This window comes from Chionomys nivalis, chromosome 7, assembly GCF_950005125.1.
Source record: "Chionomys nivalis chromosome 7, mChiNiv1.1, whole genome shotgun sequence".
Classification (NCBI taxonomy): Eukaryota; Metazoa; Chordata; class Mammalia; order Rodentia; family Cricetidae; genus Chionomys; species Chionomys nivalis.
This window is the reverse complement of record NC_080092.1, coordinates 86,762,723-86,776,984: the sequence shown is the minus strand read 5'-3', so window position 1 is coordinate 86,776,984 and position 14,262 is coordinate 86,762,723. Positions and strand designations below refer to the sequence as shown.

At 40.4% G+C, this 14,262-nt stretch overlaps 1 protein-coding gene across 1 annotated transcript in view; it reads right to left on the bottom strand.

Moving 5' to 3' along the window:
* Positions 1–14,168, bottom strand: part of Ddx42 (DEAD-box helicase 42) — a 38,145-nt gene extending 23,977 nt beyond the window's left edge. The window contains exons 1-3 of the mRNA XM_057773850.1: positions 14,023–14,168; positions 2,106–2,340; positions 1,508–1,658 (exon numbers count right to left, since the gene is read on the bottom strand). Coding sequence (XP_057629833.1) covers positions 1,508–1,658; positions 2,106–2,326 — 372 coding nt within the window. The 5' untranslated portion in view covers positions 2,327–2,340; positions 14,023–14,168. The remainder of the gene's footprint in view (positions 1–1,507; positions 1,659–2,105; positions 2,341–14,022) is intronic.
* Positions 14,169–14,262: the final 94 nt, after the last annotated feature.

Genomic DNA, 14,262 nt, shown 5'->3' with positions numbered 1-14,262 from the left:
TTGAGATATAACACTTTCTAGGAAATGTCCCCATCTCAAGAGCATTGTATAAACTATTTCAAGCACTACATATCTTTCATTTTTAAAGTGAATTACTTAACATACTTATTTAAAGCCTACTATGTTGCAAGACACATGTATTTCCTGAATAATTTGAGAAAAGTTTGGTAAATGTCTTCAATGGTTTGTTAAGTTTGCAAAAACACTTAAGTTAAGGCCAGTCATGTAGTTCACGGCTTTAATCCCAGGATTCAGGAGGCAGAGGCAGGAGGATCACCATGAATTTAAAACCAGTATGGTCTACACAGTGAGCTCCAGGATAACAAGGACTACATAAAAAGACCCTGTCTCAAAACAAACAAAAAGCCTCTAAGCCAGAATTCAGAGACATAAAGAATATGAGGAATAGAGGTGAGTTCTGGCTTGGCTACCTATTTAACGTTTATATTCTTTAGACAAATAAGTTTCTTTAAATTAAAAGTGAGAAATCTAAATACCTAACAGGTGACAAGCTAGCAATAAATGAATGAAGCCAGGATAAGAAAAACTATATACATTCCTTGAACGCAGGTCTTATTACATAAGCTGCCATGGTGCTAAAAAGCACTGAGGAGAACAGTGCTCTAAGGAGAACAGGTATCAACAGTCTTATTTGGCTCCATGGTTGATAAAAATTAGGCAAAGGATACATGGAGGATATGATTTAGATACGAAATGTTCCTAAAAAGGGTCCTATGCTGGGTTTAGTGACTGGCTGGTGGCACTACAGAGGAAGCTCTGGGAACTTTAGGTAGTGGACCATTGTGATTGTCTTGTTTCTGGCCTTTTCCTGCCTCTCTGCTTCCTGACATCAAGATGTAAACTGCTCTGCTCCACAATGCCTTTCCCATGACAAGGAACTGACTCCTGTGAGACTCTGAGTCAAACAGGCCTTTCTCTCCTAATCTGGCATTCCTAAGGTATGGTCAGAACAGCACTGTCTGACCAATACAGGAACTCATGCCCTTATTCTACTTTTATATATTTGAAGTTTCCCGTACTTTAAGTATATAAAAAGTAAAATGTTAGAGATGGGAAGAAAGTAAGAAAATGAAAACGCCAGATACCCTAAGACATTTTAAGAAGGTAGTCATGATTTCAGTTTCTATAGAGAAGTTATGAATGATGATAATGCTGATAAACAGGAAAGAACAGAACTGCAGAATACAGAATTTCTAATTCTATATATGGAGTTCTTTAGGTTTAGTTTCCTTATGAAGTATGAATTTAAAAAACGAGAGTCCATAAAACAGTATTCCACTTAAGAATATACTAAGATTATTATAACAGAACATTTATTTGAGTAACTATGTTCAAATGTTGTAATTTACTATTCTTGTCATTTACCAATTACCTCTGAACAAAACAAAAAAACAAAAGCCAAAATAAAAAGACTAAAAAAATTATGAACATGTTAACTATTTCAATTTGCTCAGTATTTTAAGAAAAAAGAAGAGCTGATACTTGCCTCTACTTCAGCCATAAATGCCTCCAAGGGATCATCATCACTGTCCGAATCTGCTGGTTTTGAATGGAACTGCTGGCGGGTAGGTGAGTTTTCAGCAGGAATGTAAGGTAAATCTACATTGCTGGAGTCTTCTTCTTCATCTTCAAAATACCTGAAAACGAAAACAAAGACTAGTAAAGTGACTAATACAGAGACTGAAACATTCATCTAACACAAACTTTTAGTATGATATATTATACTATTAAGAGACTTCTCAGCTGGGTTGAAACAAGTCCACCAAACTCCACACAAATTTTATAAAACTCTTTAGCAGGTTTTAAGCATCAGTTGACTCAAACACCAAAATAGTGTGTTGTTCCCTGTGTTAACTAGTGATTAGAACACTACCAGGAAGAAAACGTCATTCATGGAATAATGATATAAGCAGGCATACAAATACTTAAAGTAAGCAATTCAGCAGGAAAGGGGGTTGGGGAGGGAAAAACACCAATCCTTGAAGTTATAATTACTGGGGCAACAGTATTTTTTTTTTTGCTTCAATTTCTGCTGAAGAAATGAATAATTCACATCAGTTCATTCACCAAGGATCATCACTTACGCATTTTCTTCATCAAAATTGGCCCGTTTAGATCCAATCTTGTAGAAAGAAGGAAGCTGTGGTGGAGCAGACTTCCCGAATCCAGAAGAAGAGCTGGTTGCCCCAAAGGCACTGTGGGACTGCTGTGGCAACTTGGCTTCCTCCTTTTTTCCAGCACTGATGGCAAAACCTCCAAAGCCAAATCCCCGCTTAGTTCCAGGGCCACCTTTATTCCAGTTCATGATGTCAATGGTTGCTGTTAGGAACAAGATGCATACATATTAATGTGACTTTGTAAACAGCCTCATTAACCTTCATGCCATTTTCAATGCCTACCCACAAATTTAAATTTCTGAAGGGACTATTAGTGGTAGAGTACTTGCCTCACATGTGTGTAGAAGGCCCCAGCACCACATAAACTGTAACATTGGCCTTCAGATACGATAGCCTCAACCAAATAATTAAGTTTCCCCTAAAATGCTGAAGAAACTATTATTCATCTTATTGAGATCCAAAACAAAAGGAATACGTTTATTAAGTTGCCTAAAATAACCTTTTTATTGGAAGGGTTGCCAAAAATGCTCTAGGACCTTTAACATGGAATAGACATTGCACAACAGTCTCCTAACCTCTATCTTTATTATTATTGTTGTGCGTGTGTGAGGACACAGACGTCTTCTATGGTCCTAGCCTGTATCTTTATTGTTATTGTTGTGTGTGTGAGGACACACAGACGTCTTCTATGGTCCAAAAGTGGAAATGAGAGGACAACTAACCCTTAGCAGGTTCTCTTCTGTCACCTTATATGATCTGGAGATCAAAACTCAAGTTCATCAGGTCTCTACTAAGGTATCTCACTGGCTCTTAATCTTTGTTTCCTCCTCCTTTCATCTCCTCCCCTCTTTCGTAGTCTTAATTGATCTCACAGTTAGTGCCCCCCCCCCGCCTCTGCCCCTTGAGTGATATAGGATCAAAGTCATGTAGTACCAACCCTGGCTTTAATATTTGTTCTTAAGAATTTACATTGTACCATAAAAAAAAAAAACCTCAAAAAACCAAAGCAAACCAAACCCAAGATCCACAATTATAACATTTGATATAACAAAGATTAAACCTGGCATGGATGTGGACACCTGTAATCTCAGTACTCAGGAGGCCAAGGCCAAGTTCAAGGCCAGTTTGAGACAGGACACAGAGCAAGCCCAAGACTAGTCTCAGCACACAGCAAAGACACTTCTTTGCTAAAGGAAAAAAGCAAAAGCAATCCCAAACTAAAATCAAAAATGATCCCCTGCTATTAACATCCAGAAGAGTCAAAGAATTAAACTTCAAAGACAAGCTACTATCTATACATGTCTCTGAAGAGACAGCTTAAAAACCACACATTTATTCAACAACTACCCATTAGAATACCATCCAGCAAGAAACAAATTGCTCTGAGTATTCTATGGTTAAGGATTACAATGAAATGTCCTCAGTATTAATAAAATCAGTTTACATGTTCTCATTAGTCTTAGCTCCAAAACTCTTTAAAAATAATGTAATTTACATAAATTTTAAGGTAAGCAAAAACAAACCACCAGCAAAAAGGAACAAAATTTCAGACTACCTGAGGCTGGGCATGGTGATGCAAGCCTTTAATCCCAGCACCTAAGAGGCTGTAGCAGATGGATCTTTGTGAGTTCAAGAGCAGCTAGGTCAGTCAGTGTTACATAGTGAGACTCTGCCTCAAAAAAACCCAACACACACACACCAGCAAAAATAAGACTACCTAAAATGTCCTTTTCTAGAAACAGAACTGTCATAGCCTTTGTCAATTTTCATGCACATTCATACACATACACAAAATTTGAGCAAAATGGAAACAATTGTTATTCATTACCTGATACCAAATATATCTACTGCTGGTTCATGTAAATCCTCTTTATTTCCTTAGCATAATTTTTAAAATGTAATTGCTTTGCCAAGGAAACACACATTCTAAGACTTAAAATTTTAATGATTACTTACATTTATAGACATGCCTATTACACACTGAGGAAAATGAGGGCATTATAGGTGGGTGATGTGATTCTATTTATATAAAAGCATATGCTATATGCATATATTTAGAAGGCTCTCAAAATGCCACCAGCAGCTGTTTGTCTTTTTCTGCTTTTTTGTTTACAATTAACAGGGAATATAAAATGTCTATAAGAGGCTCTGAAGTTGAAGAAAGTACTTTTAACATTTAACATAGTTGAAGAAATAAGGAGTAACAGGCTCTCTACTTTTCTGACACTATGCCCCTTACCTATATGTCACGCATAAGTTATATGAACTGCCGGGCGCACGCCTTTAATCCCAGCACTCGGGAGGCAGAGGCAGGCGGATCTCTGTGAGTTCGAGACCAGCCTGGTCTACAAGAGCTAGTTCCAGGACAGGCTTCAAAACCACAGAGAAACCCTGTCTCGAAAAATCAAAAAAGAAAAAAAAAAAAGTTATATGAACTACCATAGAACACTTAGTTTAACAGTTTAACTTGTGTGCCTATTGTCACCCTTAGATCATATTAAGCTCCAGAAAAAGACTGATCTTCCTTAATTTTGGCCATTTCACCTTTCACAAATCTCTTCTCTTCTTTGTTTCTCTGTGAAACTCAGAGATCCACCTGCATATGCCAACCAAGTGCTGGAATTAAAGGTGTGCACCACCACCTAGCTCTCCCACACATTTCAAACATCATGACTGCTCACAGTAATAGCAGCACTGGGAAAGCTAAGGTATAAGGATTACCCCACAGGGAGTTCTATACTAGCCTGGGGTCAAACATTTCATAAGGGGGCTCCTTCAACTAGGGAATCAATATAATTTTAGTAAGATAAAACTTCATGTAAGAAATATAGAGAGATGACTCAGAGAATAAGAGCACTGGTTTATCTTCAGAGGGCTTAGTTCAATTCCCAAAATTCACAAGGTTGCCGGGTGGTGGTGGCGCATGCCTTTAATCCCAGCACTCGGGAGGCAGAGGCAGGCGGATCTCTGTAAGTTCAAGACCAGCCTGGTCTACAAGAGCTAGTTCCAGGACAGGCTCCAAAACCACAGAGAAACCCTGTCTCGAAAAACAAAACAAAACAAAAACAAACAAACAAAAAAAAACAACCCAAAATTCACATGGCAGCTCACAAGTCTTTAACTACAGATCCTTACACAGACATACATCCAGGCAAACCACCAAAACACATAATAAACAGAAATGCAAGTAAAGCAAATTTAATATCACATAATTTTTGCTTTTTATTTTTATTTTTAAAGATAGGGTCTGTCTACATAGCCCTGGCTGTCTTGGAACTATTTAAGTCAGTCTGGCCTTGAACTCAGAGATCCACCTGCCTCTGCCTCCTGAGTAATGGGATTAAAGGTGTGTACCTGGCTATCTGATAATATATTTTTTAAGTTATTGTCTTCTATTTATGTGATAATTTTGTCTGTATGTATGAATGCATATCACTTGCATGCCTGGTGTCAGCAAAGCCAGCAGAGGGTGTCAGATCTTCTGGATGTAAGAATGGTCGTGAGGTGATGGAAATCAAAATCAGGTTCTCTGGAAGAGCAGTCAGTGTTCTTAACTGCTGAGCCATCTCTAGCTAGCTCCAGTAATAACTTTTAAAAGAGTCTATAAGCCTATCCTTTTAAGAACTCTTTCTTTTGCTTTTTCGAGACAGGGTTTCTCTGTGGTTTTGGAGCCTGCCCTGGAACTGGCTCTTATAGAGCAGGCTGGTCTTGAACTCACAGAGATCCGCCTGCCTCTGCCTCCCAAGGGCTGGGATTAAAGGCATGCGCCATTACCACCCGGTCTCTTTCTTTCTTTTTTTAATATATATTTAATTTTATGGAAATTGGTGTGAGGTTTCAGATCCCCTGGAACTGGAGTTGCAGACAGTTGTGAGCTACCATGTGGGTGCTAGGAATTGAACCCGGGTCCTCTGGAAGAGCAGTCAGTGCTCTTAACCACTGAGCCATCGCTCCAGCCCCAAGAACTCTTTCTAAGCAACAAGATGACTTTTAAATATTAACCTCATTTTCCCCATTGTGTATTGTAGGGAATGATGGAAGTCCCGAATAAATGTGTATTGTTGACATCGGCATGGCCATGTCAAGTACAACTTCAGCTATGGAAACGGCAAGGCCTTCCGTTAGCGTCCCCCCTCCCCCAATAGTGTGAGCAGAAAGTATCTGATCTACCTGATCTCAGCTTTACTGTATGTGTGTCTGTCATTCTTCATTGCCTGTTGTCCCCCTTAGGTCAATCCCAAAACTATGGAGGTCATGGTAGTAGATAATGCATATTAATGAGTCAAAGAAATCAGAAACCAGAAAGAGGAAGGATGGTGCAAAGACTGAAAGCCTGTCAAGGAAGTAAGTGTGTATAGATTCTGGGTATCTGTTCAGTGGTAGGATACAGCATATGCCTAGAAGGCATGAAGTCTTGGGTTCAATCTCAATAACACAAAACAAAACCAAATAAAACATAATGTCTTCTAACAAAAGAAGTACACTAAGTTTGTTGGTGGTTGGAGAGGAGTTCCTGAGTCAATTAGAGGTGAAAGGTTCAAAAGTTTTCCTGGAGATGACACAGACATTAAATTTTGAAATCTGAAGTAGCATTAAATCATAGACGTACCCAAGAAGCATCATTTTAGAACAAGTGGGGCAAGTCTACAATGCAAGCACTCCAGAGGCCCACACAGGAATAAGCTTGAGGTCTGGCTGGGCTACATAGCAAAAAGCCTATCTTAAAGTAGAAAGAAGTAAAGGAAATTTTAATTCAAGTAACAGGAGCCCAAATTCATATAGAACTCAGGAGTAGTCAAGTGTGTTGCCCCATTTGGGATTTATAATTCTTAAAATATGAAACATGTTAGCTTAGCTTACTTACTGTGCTAAGAACATAGCACAGAACTTTTTTTCCAGCGTAATAATCATTAATTCTAAACAAAAAGGGACATGTTTTAGGTCAGTGATTCAGAAAAACTGCATGAGCCGGATAGTGGTGGTGCATGTGCACCTTCAATCACAGCACTCGGGAGGCAGAGGCAGGAAGATATGTGTGTTCCTGGCCATCCTGGTCTATTACATAGAGAAACCCTGTCTCGAAAAACCAAAAAGAAAAGAAAGAAGAAAAAAAATTGTATGAGAAACAGCAGAAGAAAAAAAAAATCAGCCAAGTTTGAAATCAATATATTTTAACAAAGCATCTTCATACATGTCATTATATTTTGTTGGCTTTGGTCCCAAATAGCAGAATCTTGAACTAAGGAAATGCCTGAAAGGAAGGAGAAAAATAAACAAACAAACAAATAAATAAATAAATAAATGGCAGTGGATCTGAACTATTTATTTAGGTATCTAAGAAAAAAAAATCAACAGGATAGCATGGTCCAAGAGTGAACAACACTTGGGAGGCTTTAAAGATTGGGTAAAGACATTGGTATTATCAACAAGATATGCACAACTCAAAGAGTAATGAAGGTTTGCAATATAGGTCAGATTAGTTTCATATCTGTAGGAAAGCAAAGAGGAGATGCCAAAGAGGAACTGCAGAGCAGACTGCAGAGGAGCTACACAGCTGATTGACAGACTTGTGTCTGAGAATACTGATAAAGAGAAGCTAGGCGAGGGAAGGCACAGTGCTATGCAATATAAATCTAGGGTGATGTTGGGAAGCTCTACCCAGCTCCATTCTTCCCATTCCAGACCCTGCCCCTGAGAAAGCTCCTGTCTTCCTGACAGTCACCCAGGAGTGCTCTGCTTTATCCTGTTTATCAAATCTGGATTTATTAATTTGGTTTGATTTGGCTTATTACAATGGAAGAGGAACCCAATAACCAGGAATCCAGTACTTATCAACCAGAGGAATCCAATAATTAGGGATCCAATATTTATCAAGTATATCAATATTTAGGAAGGGGCAGGAGAAAAGATGCTTACATGGAGATCTGGGGAATGGAGAATATTAAACCATATAACGAGGAAGTTCATGATGCCTTAATTTTTATTTTGTTGTATAAAGTTAAAAAAGAAAAAAAAAAAAGATGAGCAAGGAGGATTTCTGTGAGTTCAAGGTCAGCCTGGTCTACACGGTAAGTTCCAGGATAGTCAGGGCAACACAGAGAAACCCTGTCTTGAAAAACAAAACAAAAAACAACAACAAAAAAAAAAAAAAAAAAAAGAAAGAAAGAAAAAAAGAGATAGATAAACACTCTTAGATTCTTAAAAACCAATTTTCATTTCGTAGCAGTGTTTGAAAAGCCATCCACCACTGGTTAACCAATTCCAAAGGATATTAAAAATTAACTATAGTACTGCTGGTACTACTCTTTGTGGGTCTGTTCAAAACACAAGCATCTTTTTGCTAGCATAGATGCACAAACACGCCCATGCACACATACCTTCCCTTGGTTTACAGTAATTGGCCTGTTACACTACTCTTCCTAGACAATAAGCATCAAACAACTCTAAAACCCCACTTCTGCCTCCACAAACACTTCTCAAATTGACAACAGAAAAGAAAATGGAACCATTGTGAAGCTTCAGGACATATATTTACCTCATGGTTTCCTATACTCAGGTAAACTACACTAAACACAAATTCAACAACAAATCTGGTTTTAAAAATAGGTAAGGGGGAGCCGGGTGGTGGCGGCGCATGCTTTTAACCCCAGCACTTGGAAGGCAGACTTGGTCTCTGTGACTTAGAGACCAGCCTGCTTTACATAGTGATTTTCAGGATAGAAGAGGGAGTTACACAGAGAAATGCTGTCTCAAAAAAAGAAAACACACAAACAAACAAACAGGTAAGAGGAAGATGGCTAGCTAGAGAGATGACTTAGAGGTTAAGAGTACTTGTTGCTCTTACAGAAAACCCAGGTTGATTCCTAGCACCACATGGTGGCTTACAACAGTCAGAACAGTTCCAAGGGACCTAATGACCTCTTCTGACTCTTCTGGAAACAGGGATGTACACGCAGGCAAAACACTTAAACACATTAAAAAAACAAAAACAAAAAACTTTTTACATGAATAAAAGACGGGAATAGATTTCTCTAAAGAAAACCACATGAAAAGACAAGCCAAGCATGGTGATATGTGTGTGCAACGAAAATAGTCAAGAGGCTAAAGTAGGAGGAGCTCAAGTACAGGACCAGTTTGCTGTCTTAAAACTCCCTATATGGGGCTGGAGAGATGGCTCAAAGGTTAAGAACACTGACTGCTCTTCCGGAGGTCCTGAGTTCAATTCCCAGCAACCACATGATGGCTCACAACCATCTGTAATGAGATCTGGTGCCCTCTTCTTGCCTGCAGGCATACATGGAGGCTGAACACTGTGTGCATAATAAATAAATAAATCTTAAAAAAAAAAAAAACTCCCTATATGAAGGAAATGTAAATCAAAACCACAATGAGATACCATTTCCTATCAATCAGGATAGCAACTATTAAAAAACAGTAGGCTATCTCATAATGCCTAAAACAAACAAATTCCCCAGAAAATAGCTTTTTAATAAGATATGCTTAGCTGGGTGTGGTGGCCCATGGGATTTCTGAGCTCAAGGCCAGCCTTGAGGTCTAAGAATGCAGAACAGCCAAGAGCACATAGAGACCCTTTCTAGAAAAACAACAAAGAAATCTGAAAGCAAAGAAACCCCTTACTCTTGCCAAAGCAAAGCTTTAAAACAGATCAGTACACCTATCAGCATCACCTACCTTTTGGTTACCCCCCAGACAATACCAATCCAGAAGCAGCCCAAGTGTCCTTAGAAAAGTGCTCTGCAAAGAAAACAACTTGCTGCCAATCCCCCCTGCACAGCTGCCAGGAGGAAGGCAGAAGACAATTGTTGTATTCACTTCGGATCATTAAGTCTGAAAGGCAACTTCACCACACCCTCAACAGCATCATCAGGCCCGGTAAGAAAAGGCACAAGCAAGTCTTTCTTACATTGTCTAGAAAAGGGAATCATCTAAATTAAGTCTAGGGATTGAGCATCTTACTCTGGTAGAATACTCTGGTTTCTTTCCACATCGTATAAATCTTTTGCCTTTTACTAACTCTGGTAGAGCAAATGTTAGAAGATGTAGAGAAACTGGAAACTTTGCACATAGCTGGTAGAATGTAAAGTGGTTCAATAACTGGCAATTAGTGTTTTTCTTCAAAAAGATCAAGAAAGGCAAACAAGCTAGCTCAGTAGGTAAGAGGACTTGCCAAGTCTGAAGATCTGAGTTCAATCCTTGGGATCTACATGTGGAAAGAGAACCAACTCCTCCAAGTTGTCTTCTAAACACCATAAATACACATCTTTAAGTTATTTTACTTTAGTTTCTTATTAAATGTATGCACTTACACACCACTAAAACAAACAACAAAAAAATCCATGCCAGAATTCGGAGGGAATCCACAAAACATTTATTCTAGTTGGAATCCTGTCAATAAATGTTTTGGTTTTTTTCTGTTAATAGAATTGGCATATAACCCAGCAATTCCACTTCTAGATATACATCCCACCCCACAAACAAAAGCAAAGTTCACTCAAATTCACAGAAACATTAATAGTAATAGGGAAAAGGTAGCAGTTACCCAAGGATTCAATGACAAATGAATGTTTAGGCAAAATGTTACATATATACATAAAACAGAATATTATTTGGATTCAAAAAGAAAATTCTGGGGGGGGGGCTGTACAGCTCAGTGGTATGGCACTTGTCTAGCATGTGTGAGGCCCAAGATCCTACCCCAAGCACTGAAAATTCTTTAAAAAAACTGAAACACCAGGGCTGGAGAGATGGCTCAGAGGTTAGGAGCACTGCCTGCTCTTCCAAAGGTCCTGAGTTCAATTCCCAGCAACCACATGGTGGCTCACAACCATCTGTAGTGAGATCTGGTGCCCTCTTCTGGCATGCAGGCATACATGCTGGCAGAACACTGTGTATATAATAAATCTTAAAAACAAAAACAAAACTGAAACACCTAATTTGAAAACAACCCATATAGCAGGCTGAACTCAAGCTAGATCTTAGTACTAGTATTGACTGTGTCATAATGCTTCATACTGACCACTAACCACTTTCTGAACTGGCCTTCTTTCTATCTGTACCTCCACTATTGCAACACTGTAACAAGTCTGATATTTATTAAGTACCACATCATTCTAGTAAAATATAGTGATCATTCTAGTAAAATATAGGGAGTGCTTATCTTGTGTCAAGCAATCTCATCAAAGATGTCACTTAGCTCTTTGGGCTCTAGATTTCCATACCTTAAAACTTAGAAGTAAAAAACCGAGTTAATGGGGAAAAAAGTGTAGCACTTGAGAGGCTCCTATGAGCTAAAGATTGGGCTACACAGTGAATTCTAGACCAAAGTGGTCTAAAGAGTGAGACTGTCCCATATTCAACAAATAAAAATCAAAGTAACAATTTATTGAAGCACTATGAAGCACCATGCTCAACACACATCTATAGACATGTTTACCATTTCTCCAGAAATTAATCTCTCCGTTGGCAAATTGATACTGTCAGCTCTCTTAACTCAGATTCACATTAAGGTGTCACATAACTCAGAAGAAACCAAGATTACCGAGTCTTCTAGTGGGGTAAGTTTCATAAGAGAGCCACAATGACAGCTGGTTAGTATCTACTCTACGTAAAAATTTGTTTTGAGAACATCTTACACACTGTATAGCCAATTAGTTCTTTAATGGCTTAATGAGAAATTATAACAGAATAGTAAACAACTATTTTGTTACCTTCTTTAATGTAACGAAAAGATGTACAAAACCCAAGAATTTCATTACATTCCAAATCTAGATTTATGTGAGTGCTGGGTGAATTCTTTTAGAAGCACTCCATTCCTGTCACTTTTAATGAAACTAAGGACAATCAGTAACTATGAAATAGACAGAAGATAAATAAGTGTATTCTTCCAAGAATCAAACTAAACGACCTAAAATGACAGTGAATGGAATTGTACTACAATGGAAGTCAAAATTTATCACCCCTCTGCTCAGACAGCCCCATTTTGTGCAGTGTGAAGATGTAATCCTCAAAATAGTCTACAAGGCCTTGGTTACTGTCCTCCTCTTTGCTGCCTATCTCCTATAACTCCCTCATCTGCTAAATACAACAAACACACTGTTTCTCTAACATGCCCGCCCAGCTTTGTCCTCTTCAAGGCCTTTGTGACTGCTGCTCCCTGGCTCAGAACATTGCTTTCTCCAGATAGGTCCACGGGTGGACTCACTCACCATCTCCTACACTGCTGAGACAGCATTTGTATAACTACCCACTCTCCTGCAAACTGCAGTTTCTATGAAGTTTCCTTGGCAGGTACAGATTATTCTGTATTATACACCATAAAATAATCCTGTCTCTTATTCTGCACCAGAAAGTTTCTGCTGAAATGTTTCAGTGGGTAAAGACGCTTGACACCAAGCCTGACCTGTGGTCCATCCTCAGGACCCACGTGGCGAAAGGACAAACCCGACTCCTTACAGGCTGGTTTCTGACCTCTATGGGAGGGTATGGTACACACAGAAATGAGTATGTGTAAGCCAGGTGGTGGTGGTGGCACATGCCTTTGAGCCCAGCACTTGAGAGGCAGAGGCAGGAGGATCTCTGTGAGTTCGAGGCCAGCCTGGTCTACAGAGCAAGTTCTAGGACAGACTCCAAAACTACACAGAGGCCGGGGGGCGGTGGTGCACGCCTTTAATCCCAGCATTCGGGAGGCAGAGGCAGGCGGATCTCTGTGAGTTCGAGACCAGCCTGGTCTACAAGAGCTAGTTCCAGGACAGGCTCCAAAACCACAGAGAAACCCTATCTCGAAAAAGCAAAAAAAAAAAAAAAAAAAACTACATAGAGAAACCCTGTCTCGAGAAAACAAAAACAAACAAATAAATAATAGCAAAAAAATGTGTTTAAAGAAATAAAGGCTCATGAGGGCAGGGGTCGCAGACTTATTAATACTTAAGCAATGCAAGACAGACCAAGCACAGAGGCAATAATTAAACTTCTTTGGAATGCATCATATTAGGCCATGTAATTCTCCTTCTAGGTAAAGGAAAATAATATTTTCATCGCTGGAAGAATAAACTTCTGTATCAAACATTTACTGCCCACTTCCTACCTGCCAGAACAGACTGGGCTCTACAAAGTTTAAGCAAATGAAAACACAGCCCCCTCCGGCCAGGTGTGTAATAGATAATAGAGAAATACCATTTGCAAAAAAATAAAAATACGCAGGGAAGCCCCAGGAAACTGAACGACAGCCTAAAGAAGTAGGGGCAAAGAGAGAAACGCTGAAATGACAGAAAAGACTACACATGCCCCCACACTCTGACTAGAATAGTTTTTCTTTATGTTTCTGGTACGTGCTTGCAATCCATACATACATTTACTCACATCAGGTAGGCTCAAGTAGGCCGCACAAAGTTTCTAACTATGTATCCTGATGCTAATCATGATCTACCCAAGGTTTCTCCAAGATCTCCTATGTGAAGCCGTCTATGTCAACTCCCGATACCGAGAACCCCGTTTGCGGGCCTGCAAGCTCAACCAGCTACCTAACAGGGATCAACATCCTCCCACTGGCTCTCACAGCACAGCACCCTAAAAATCCCTTCCTGTAGCCCGGCAGGCGCCGCCTCCGGAAAGCCGCCAAGTGGGCCCGGTCCAGACGTGCGAGGAGCGGAGCCGTGCGAAGGCGAACGCAACTCGGCAGGGCCTCCCTCGGGGATCCAGACGGCGCATCCGGCTTTCCCCGGACCCCCGAAGTCGCCCGGGTCCCGAGGCTCCGCCGATTCTTTGTTAAGCGAGGGCCGCGGTTCCTCCGCCCTCGCCAGGCCCCAGTTACCTCCCGTGCCCCCGGGGCGAGCGGCTCCGCGTCTGCAAAGCCCTTTACACAAACCTGCGGCTGCAGCCACAGATGCAGCTGCGACTACAGTCGGCGCCGAAGAACCACACGGCCCCCAGTACGCGCGGAACGGAGCCGCGTCCAGCCGGGCACCTCCTCCGCCCCCTTCGCCGCCGCCGCCTCACGGCCCGTTGCTGACTAAAGGGGGAGGGGGACGCGCGTCTGACATGCGCGCTGAGGAGGGCGCGAGCCGAAGGGTGTGGCTTGGGGCTACGGCTCCCGAAAGGCGCCAAT